General features: G+C 47.8%; 2 protein-coding genes across 2 annotated transcripts in view; one reads left to right on the top strand and one right to left on the bottom strand.

Annotated features, from left to right (window-relative positions):
• MAA_00936 (Arrestin-lik) overlaps positions 1-1144 on the top strand; it is a gene marked incomplete at both ends in the record, with an annotated part of 3039 nt that extends 1895 nt beyond the window's left edge. The window contains 2 exons of the mRNA XM_007818934.2: positions 76-160; positions 276-1144. Coding sequence (XP_007817125.2) covers positions 76-160; positions 276-1144 — 954 coding nt within the window. The remainder of the gene's footprint in view (positions 1-75; positions 161-275) is intronic.
• Positions 1145-2227: 1083 nt separating this feature from the next.
• MAA_00935 (FAD/NAD(P)-binding domain-containing protein) lies at positions 2228-4336 on the bottom strand (the record flags this gene model as incomplete). The annotated part of the gene is made up of 7 exons (XM_007818933.2): positions 2228-2400; positions 2452-2783; positions 2916-3266; positions 3300-3583; positions 3640-4116; positions 4171-4188; positions 4241-4336. 7 exons carry the CDS (start codon positions 4334-4336, stop codon positions 2228-2230), a joined length of 1731 nt encoding a protein of 576 aa, XP_007817124.2.
• Positions 4337-10443: the final 6107 nt, after the last annotated feature.

The raw sequence follows: 10443 nt of genomic DNA, 5'->3' as shown, positions 1-10443 counted from the left end.
GTGCGGCGTCCCTATCAATTGCCGTATTAAAAGGCGTCCTCGCCAAACAGCAGTACATAGTAAGATGGGTTGTAGGTGTCGCAATATCCCCGCTTCGCTGGTACTAGCTTGGTTCTTGACCTCACAAGATGGCTCGAAGTGATGTTCGATGCCATGTTCGGTAAGTTTTCACCAGCGAGGGAAACATTACCTTTACCATGCCTTTCAGGTCGTACGAATGCTAATGCTGCATGCATTTACCCTTACTGCCCCCAGACTAAATCGAGACCACGTAGCATTTCGTGGAAATCCTCATGAGGCTTCCGGCCAAGTGCTGACTGGGTCCATCATCCTCCAAGTCTCCACGCCGTTGCATAGCGGGCATTTTCGACTGCATCTCCTCGGAAAGCTCAAAGTAGCCGAACCAGTTCTTCGCAAATGGCAGAGGGTATTAAACTTCAGTGCCAAAAAAACGACGATGGCAAAGACAATAATCTCAGAGCATGCTCACAATCTCGCACCGTCTGGTGGCGAAACGTTGCCTACAGGGCACTACGAGTACCGCTTTGAGCTTGCGCTGCCTGGAAAGATGACAGAGACAATTGAAGGGCTGCCAGAACTGATATTAAGGTACTGCCTCGAGGCAACGATATACAGTGGAGAAGTGCCTGTAGAGCGCGCTTACAAACACCTACGAGTGATTCGTGCCGCCGCAACGGATGCAATAGAGCCATTCCGAGCTGAAGTCTCGCAAGGTACGTGGAGCGATAAAGTGGATTATTGCTTCACTGTTCCCGAGAAGGTAATAAGTTTTGGGGGTGTTATACCCTTCAACATCCTTCTATATCCGCTCTTAATGGGATTAAGGCTGGATAATATTACCGTGAGAGTAATTGAGGATCGCCAATCATTGGTGACGAGCAACACCGCACAGAGCACACCAAACCTATTCACGAGGATTCTTGCCAAGGCGTATATAAACGGGCCAGGCAAAATGCAAGTCACTCGTGACAAGCATGAAGAAGGCGTTTGTCTCGGCAATCTGGGCATTGTCAGTCCGATTACCTCTACCCACAAGCCTCAAAGACCGTGCTCAATCCATAGATCTCGGAATCATCAGGGTCGCTCATGCCGTCGAAGTGACCATAGATTTGAAGAACCCTGACGGGCATGATCTAAGGTCAGTGACAAATTGCCGGAACTGTCAGCCAGCCGCGCTGCGTCAAAAAAGTCACTTTTCTAACAATCCTCTCAGCTCTGTACAAAATTCCCTGTCACAATTACTGTGCAGTCTAACACCATTCGACCAAGATGGTACTTTGATTGTTCGAAGATAGCGCCTCCAAGATACTCACAGCATGTGCATGATCAGCGCCTCTCCAATTACCCGACTCACAAGGCAAAATGGTGACGCAATATTTAGCAGTTTTTTTTCTCTTTTCTCTTTTCCCTTTTGAAGAAGGGGGGGAATTTGGATGTTGTTGTGCGGCTATGTTAGAAGCACTACCACTGCCAGGATAATGGATCTACAAATGTAATACTTACATCCATCTGAAGTTAGTCGTAACGTTAACATAATTCATTATCGAAGCACGTTGCATCATTTGTGGCTTCGTGTGGGTCAAATACTCTTTGCCGCCCAATTTGTTGCATTACCCTCTAAACTCCGGAAATACTAACAGTATGTGAAACGAAATCGTATGCTTGGCCAAACGAATGTACAAGGGTTGATACATATGGCACCCGCCATTTTTCTGTTAGAAGCATACGAGAATCCCTTGTCCACCGGGAGTGAGAAGATACAACCATGTCCTTTGTCCAATCTTTACGAGCTTTCGTGACCTTAGATTCCCCACAGTTGTTGTTAATGGTCGCTTGCTGCTTTCCCCTCGAGTTGGGCTTGGGTCTGGGATGATGCTGTCATCAAGAAACTTCTGTCAAGCTTTATTTCCTCTGCGGTACCAGCATATTAGCAAATACCCCATATGTACAGCCATTCCTCCATATGAGGGGCAAATCTTAACGGTCCCTATGCTGATCTCCCAACGCTATTAGACAACAATGAGGAGCAACATGCTTACGTTACTACTGTTGGAAGCGCAAGGCTTCTATCGGCGAGATAATTATCACAGGCACAAACGGCTACGCGCTGGTGATCATGATGTTGTTCTTGCTTGTGTTGAATTCATCTATCTATGGATAAAGCACGCCTGAATTGGTGTTGAGGTCTCCTCACGTGAGGCCTGTTTCAGCCACTGTTTGAGGCTACTCGCAGGCTGCTGGCTCCGCCGCCCAAGAGGGCGGTGGAAGCAACAACTACATTGCACGACAAAATAATAATTTGAATGCCGCGTATGCTCGCAGCAGAAAACTGATAGGCCCCAAAAATTGACATTGGAATGATCGAAACAGCAAGGTGACCTAGGGTCGTTAGTTATGAGGTCATTGTCAGGATAGGCTCTGGGGACGTACCGAAGACGATAGGTCGTCGTGTGACTGTTTGCCAGATTTCGTCAGACGTGAATATGTCCAGGGCACCGTCCCACTTCCAGGGTCCTTTCAAACGAAACTTGGTGTTGATATGAGCACCAAAGACCCACAGCGTTAGCAACTTGAAAGACACCACTACGTGCCTCCACGAGAAGTGCTTGAAAATGTCTGCCAGCCCGGGCGCCGACCCAATGTCCAGAGCCAGCTGGTAGGCATAACTTTCGTGATCAACCGCGTAGTTAATTCTTGCATCGGGAAGGGCTCGCAGTCTGTAGTGATGCTCATCTTCCGGCAGGAGGGGCTGTTGAATGCTTCTGGGTGATAAAGAGGTTCACAATCCACAACTGAGTCTGCAGCTCTGCAAGTGGCGGAATCGCACCGAGCGACGGACGTACGAATCCTATGAAACCAACGGTTGGATCGTCACGCTTCCATATTTGGCGTACATCCGCACAATCAGGCGTCGGATATGGAGCATTGTTTCCGTCTTTAGACGTACTGAGAAATGGGAAGCTCTGTTTTTGCATCCGGTACACATAACTACCATGTCTGGTCGGATTCGCTGTCCTTGCATGCGGTCATATTCAGGTCGCTTATTGTCGAAGAATTGCACAGTACCCTTCTCATCAAAACATTGAGGAAGTGGTGCAAGATCCACCCGCTTCCCTCGAGTGTCGGCGATCGGAGTCTGCACAAAGAAAGACCGAAGTGAATACAGCCACAAACTTGGCCCGGGTACTTTGGACCGGTAAGGCTCATTGATATACGGGCAGACTTCCATGGACTTGTTAAAGAAACTTAGCACATTATTAATCAGTACGTCGACTTACTCGCTCTGGCAGATCAACAAACACCCACTCTTTGACGGATGGTCTCGCTCCTTGCTAATGCCGCCGATCCACTGGTCCATGCCCAACGTCGTCCCCGACGTTATGAATAGAAGGCATTTGATATAGATATTATAATAGTCCCAAAGAAATTTGTCGTTTCGCCGGAGGATTTTGTGGACATAGGCTGTGTCAAACATATTTGCCCGGCTGATATCGATGGGGATGCCTGGTTCCCTCGGGTCTGGCTTACGCAGACACCGCAGAATAACTGGTCCAGGGTTTCTCTGCCAGGTGTTAGCAGACAAGTGTCTTGCCGCGAAGTGATTGCAGAGAATGTAACCTTGGGGGCAAAGTGGCATCCATCCTTGTGACAGAGAATAACTCTCTCCGCGTTTGGCGTGGTCACAGCGAGATGGGAAATGTCGGCTCCCGTCTCGCCAGAGCCAACAATCATGACGGTCTTGCTGGAATGAAACTGCTTACGCGCCTTAAAAGCCGACGAGTGTATAACCCGAGGCACATTTTCGAGCCCCTCAATCTCGGGCATGTTTGGTTCGACGTGTAGGCCGGAGCATACTGCAACGGCATCACAGTCCCACTCAGCTTGATGGCCATCCTCGGTTTCATACACGACTGTGTGCCCACGAAAACGACGCTTGACCGCCAATACTCGAGTTTTTACGTTGATGTCGGGCCACAGGTTAAAATGTGTGCAGTAGTCCTCTAAGTACCTGACATAACTTGCTGCACTGAGGAAGTCGGGCTCGTTTGGTCGCCGGAAGTCAGAAAACGTAGTAAGCTGTTTTGATGATACCATCTGTCCCACGTAAATGCGTCATTGAAACGTACGTACTCATGTTTAGACACATACCTCAGCATCTTCGTACACCTTTGAAAAAAAAAGCTCCTCCAACTCGGGACTGGTACTCAAACAGACGTACCTGGACCGAGCCGCAGCCCAGATATTCGCGAGCTTGGATTAGGTATTTCAGAGTTACGAGCCCTGATGTCCCTCCGCCGATAACAGCGACTTTCATAATGGGGAGTAGATAATTATGCCGGAATTGCGAAGATGTGATTATTCTACAGGTCTGGAGCTTCAACAACAAATATGCAGAAGGATTAGCGAAGGGGCTGTTTGCTGTTGAGGAGAAAATGTATGTAGGTGTAGGGCTGAAGTACTCACCGGCGCAGGGAGAGAGACTGAGTGGTGCAAGTGAAAGCGCCCTAGGGGGAGAAGGTTCGTTGCTAGCTGTACGTGGGCAAGGAGAAAGGCATGACGTGTGCTGTCAAATGACCTCATGGCGTGTATGCTCGGGAAGGGGGAATGATAACATCATGGCTTAGTCCGAGGATCAGGTTGATGCTCGAAATGGCCCTTTATGTCATGGGTGAGTTACGAGCCAGGGCGAACCTGGCAAATATTATCGACGAGCAAAGGCGGGAACATGGTGTTCGAACAGCTTAAAGAGTATGTCCTGGAGAATGCAAGCATGCAGGTTGGCAGTGCCTCGTCCATGTGTGCTGGAGGTCCATGTTAGGAAAAAGCAACGACGACACCATCTTCGTTTCAACAGGGTAGTTGTCAGGGCTCGATTGGACGTCGCAGGAAATGGTGCGGGCTGCCGCCGACAAAGTTGGGGTGACAAGTTGTATACACAGACTGGCCAAAACTGCGATAATGGACGCAAAAAGCAGGGTGATGGGGAGTACAGGCAACTATTGGCTTATCGGCCTAGCACTGCAGGAAAGCATGGCGTAGTCTGAATGGAAATACCGTAGTATGAGAGAAGTCACCCATATCCAAGAAGCGCGTGCCAACAGGCGAGAGAGTCCAAGTGGCGAAGCTCCGGAGCCAAACATATACTATCCGTCAGGAGTACTCGGCGTCGAAGTGACAACAACACGGTGGAGAATCTTGGCTATGAGATGTACATGGTGGAGCGGCGATGACAAGATCGGTTGCGGGAATGGCACGAAATACTGTCGACGGCCACACTGCCCCAAATCAGCAACTGAGGAGACGGTCGAAATACGAGAGATTGGCAAATACGACGTCCACATTTCGATTCATCCAGCCCAAGCAATCAGCCAGTGAAGAGGCTTCACGACGTGAGCAGGCGGAAGCAATCGTGAGGGCGCCGCCGCGAAAGAGAATACCACAGCCCAGCGACGCCTCGAGCACAGGTGCGTTACGTAGAGGAGGAATTGGCCGTGAAGGAGAGCCCGTCGAAAGAGCAGACGTAGTGTACGCCAATACCACACGAGAGATAGGTCTCGACCGCAGAAGATTTCTATAGAGCGTTCCACGATACGAGCAACTTGCAGTTATGGACGTGTATGCTGTGCTACCGCAAGCGCACGAAAATATAGTTGAGAGATGTTAAATTGGAACAACGGAAGCTGAACGGTATTGCAAAGAACGTCTGGTCGCTGTTTTCATGTCGGAGCTGCCTTCCTGAGGGCGAGAGTGTCCTAGTCTGTGCGGAGTTCATACGTTGTTTGGAGCGCGACGCCCTGTCACCTACAGACCAGCTCCATAAACGTATGTTCCCCGAAAAGCTGAAGGGGGTCACACTCCAGTGGAGGAGAAACTTATCGCGCTGAACTCATGTTACGGGTTCGTCACAAGATGCAGCGCTGCGAGCGGCCATAAGCAAAATGCCATTTACCCAAAGCACATCAAGGGCCACATCACAGTGTTCCCGAACAATGTGCAGGAGCTGGCCACAAAGGTACTTCCCCATCCGCTGGTGTAAGTTATGGAAGAAATCCATATCTCGTGACAAGGCGCGGAGAAGCCAGCACCAAGCGACTTGTCGGGGCTATTGTCGGTCAGGCAACGAGCCGCTGAGAGGGCACTTTGGGTGAAGATGAACAACCCGCATTACGCCTTACGCATCCTAGACCACGACAGCCGGCAAGGTTCTCAGCTTCAGGCAATTCAGTACACAAGGACGTACAGCCGATAATCTCCGATCCTGGTTCGCCCAGAAGTGAAATTATATCTGCTAACGGCCCTCATATTTCTCTCAAGTAACAAGAGAAACGATCTGCATAAATTTTATCCACATAACGCCGCTTGAACGCCGTTTGAATGGCCGAAGCAATGTCAGTGGGAGTCCAAGTGCAAGTAGTTCTGTTGGATAAGGCTGCCTCTGTTGATTGAACAAGCAGACTTGGCGTAATTGTTGGATGTCATAAAATCATTGATATCAGTAGTTTAAGAGGCTGGCCAGTGAAACCAGGGTGGCTGGGAAGTGTTCTAAAACTAAAGATAAATGACATGAACTTTTCTGAAGCATAGAGACAACAACAATAAACTTTTTTCTTCAACAGAGAAGCTTAGTTAACAATGAGTCTCATAACGTGACAAGTTCACGTTGTACAAACGGTGTCACACAGCACGATTATATGAGACAGCTTGGACAAAACGAGAGACTCTTGATATCCTATATAAAGAGTGGAATAATACGAAAATAAATACTTGTTGGAATACTGCTGCCTAGCAGGCAGCAGTATAGCAATGTCTTGTTTTCTTGAATGAGCGACTTGATCTTGACAAACGGTGTTGTTGGTCTGTTCTTGCGCAAAATAAACCGATCCTCGACGCCACTTTCTAGGGTTTCTCTTGCGCAACCCCAGAACATTGCTCTCACTCCTTCAATCCGCCGCGAGATGGCTTGTTCCATTTCATCGTCCGTCATCCGCGTCTCAGTTACCCAGTCCAGGCTCAACCAACATCTGCACCAGCATCTTCTCTGAGATTCGACGCCAAACGTATGGGTACAACAAGCTAAACTCTCCGATCTCGTACTTTCTTGGTTCGCAATATCTCCTGGTCTGTCTCACTGCCTTGGCATTGCTTGGTAAACTCCACCCTTATGATGCCTGATGTCCTATGAATTGGTGAAGAGTTCCGTGTCTGAATAAACTTGATATTGACCTTGACGCTTCAATTTCTTCACTAAAAAATTTCTAGCTGCAGGCATACCTTTGTTCTCTGAGAAAGGTTGCGCCTCGATAGCTGATAAGAAAGCCATGCCGCACCAACACTGACGTACAAAGGTATTTACAGCACATGCATGCACAGGTCTATAGTGATGTCACACTTGGGCACGTCTCTTGAATGCGGCAAGTCAGGTAAGAGAGAGACGATACAGCCGTATCACAGGGTTCCACGTCTACCGCAAAAGAAGTGGAAAATTTGGAATATTGTCCTCGTCGTTGGCATCACGCGAAGCGTCAAGGTGGGCCGAGGCAGGACAACCCCAAAGGGAAAATAGAACTATCTAGAGTAACTGAGAAACTTCGCCAAACGAGAAGTGTTCATTTTTGTGATGACAGGAAGTAATGCTCTCCACGTCATGCTGCCCGTTGGGGTGGACAATCGCAGGCGACTGGGATGGCGAAAAATATGCAATATCTGCAGTTACTAAAATGGACGAGAGTGGACGAATTGTTGTACACATCAAGAAAGTTGGGAAATTATACTAAAGAATTGCATTGCATTATCAAGAAAACGTGCTATGGGACGTCTATCTCCGATCGTGAGGCTGGACGATTGTGAAAACATATCGTCTCCTTCCATTTCCCCAGGCGGATTACCCGGAGTATTTTAGCATTCCACACGTAGAAAATACTGCTGAGTAAACTGGCTTCTCATCTTACTATAACCGAAGACAATACCGGAGAAGATGCAGTATTTAATTCCCAATTTAATTTCGCAGGCAGCTTTGCGCACTGCCTCTGAAGGGGTACGAACTTGGGGGCTCGCTCGACAACCATTTTCGTATCAGCGCGCCGTTCTGCATTGGGCCTTGATGTCTGTGTTTGAAGAACGGAGGCTGAAGCAGAAGAAGCTGATTATTTCTTTGGCCTGATTTATGTGCTCGCCGCTGTCGCAGCCCGGACAGCTGTGTATTTTCATTGGCAAGTGTGTTTAAATTTGTACCTCCAAATTGTCTGCTCGGCATGGGCCTAATTGATGTGATTGGCGAGGGAATTCCATGCGACGAGCTTTGTTGGTTCGGCAACCGGCGCGGTAGCTGTCTTTTCACCATGGAATTCGGGAAGCATGGCCTAGGAGGGGCATTTGGTAACTGATTGGTTCCGGCATCCAAGCACGAAACAGGGACCTTGATCAGGGACTCAGTAGTGTGATTGCTGCTCCTGTCCATAACCACGCACCAGAAGTCTTTTCGATTCTCCGCGGACATGCTGTCGTCAAGGGAGGTCAACACAAAAGAACAAGTTGATGATTGGTTCGACGTCTGTGTGTATTTGTGTGCTCAGGAAAGCCTTGGAGCAATATGACTTTAATAAGACAGGCAAGGCGTTGTCCAGGCACTATATAGTGGCGGTTTCGCATGATATGTAGCACTAAATAGAAATCTCAAGTGTGGAGAATGTATAACAAGGAATCATAGCGTTAGTGGCGTATTCTCCATCAAGGCCAGTGTCAGAGTCGGTCTGGCATAACAAAATGGAGAATTCCTGAATGAGCGATGATCATGTGCATCGGGGCCACTCGAGCAGAAGTAAGTAAGACCACCCCGAAAACACAGCCCTAGACAAGAATCAAGAGTACACAAATCACCTCCCTTCCAGGGGCTCATTGAGACATGTAACGTTCATAAGTTGCAAATTCAGGATTATGCGTCCTGAAACTTAGATCTGGCCAAAGCCTCGTCAGCTAAAGCAGTGCCGTCCAGTACAGACAAGATTTGCCAAGCCCAGGACACTACTGTACTTACGGTAGGTGTTGACGAAGAAATGGTTATACAGCCACGTCGGGAACCGCACTATCATATCGTTTCCAGTAGTACAGAATAAGAGATATCTAGTACAGTACATAGTAGATTCACAACAACGTAGCCATCTGTGTGCTCTTCAGATGCCTATATGAGATATTCATCTCTGAAGCTGGCAGTAGAAATGCAAGTTTCCCTTTGGTGAATTCAGATGGATTGGCCATTTCGGTATTTGGAGATAAACACTTCAAGAAAAATACCAAAAGCAGCAACTAGAATGAATATATGTGTCATGGCCGAATTGAGCGCAAAACAACGCATAGTGGGATTGAATAACACACAGGTTTTGCCTTCAACACACCCAGATCTGGTCGGCTATTTTATGTATAATGCGGAGTGGGAAGAGGCCACCGTTTCAAGCAACTTGTCGCACTCTCAGTCATCATTAGAATAGAATTTCAAGTCACGGAAGTTTATTATGTGTGGGGCAAGCAAACCTGTACTTGTCGGATAAGGCTGCCTCTGTTAGTTGAACAAGCAGACTTGACGTAATTGCTAGATGTCATAAAATCATCGATATCAGTAGTTTGAGAGGCTGGCCAGCCACCCTGATGAAATCAGGTGGCTGGGAAGTCTTCTAAACTAAAGATAAAAGACATGAACCCTTCTGAAGGATAGAAAAAGAACAATAATTTTTATATTCAAGAAATAAGCTTAGCTAACAATGAGTCTCATAACGTGACAGTTATGAGCCCGGACCCGCGCACTAGGTTGTCAACAAGAACAGCCATGCTGTGAAAACTGCATAACAATAGAGCACAAAGACAAGTGTTCGTGAGACAGTTAGCTAAGTTACAATAATTCCTCCTGAATACGTAAAGATGCCACCTTCCAAGACTGAAGTTATCCTCACTGGGATCGACAATTGGGACGGCTGGCAGAAGTTTGTTGCAAGCTTAATTGATATAGACATCTGGGAGGCAATTAAGCCAACCAACCGAACTCAAGTGCTTCTACGAAAGCCAAGAAGACCGCAAGTATCTGATTTTAACGCAAACGCTCAGACTGAAGTCAATCTTTCGGCATCTCAAGTCAATGCTTTCAGACTAGCCCGTGACAATTGGAAAGACAGCTCCAAGGAGTATGAGCAACAGAAAACCAATCTTATCAAAGCCAAAAGTGTTGTCATCAGCCATGTGGATGAGAGATTAGGTCGTTATCTTGATCAAGACCAAGATCTCCCCCGCTGGATTGACAGTCTATCTGTAGCAGTCAACGCCGAACAAACCAAGGCAACAGACGCACTTGTGCTAGAATATCAGAAGATCATCCAGTCATTCAGTTACACCGATTCACCAGAAGATCATTCAGTCATTCAGTTGCACCGATTC

Source organism: Metarhizium robertsii, assembly GCF_000187425.2.
Source record: "Metarhizium robertsii ARSEF 23 chromosome Unknown MAA_Scf_8, whole genome shotgun sequence".
Lineage (NCBI taxonomy): Eukaryota > Fungi > Ascomycota > Sordariomycetes > Hypocreales > Clavicipitaceae > Metarhizium > Metarhizium robertsii.
This window is presented reverse-complemented; position numbering and strand designations above follow the sequence as displayed.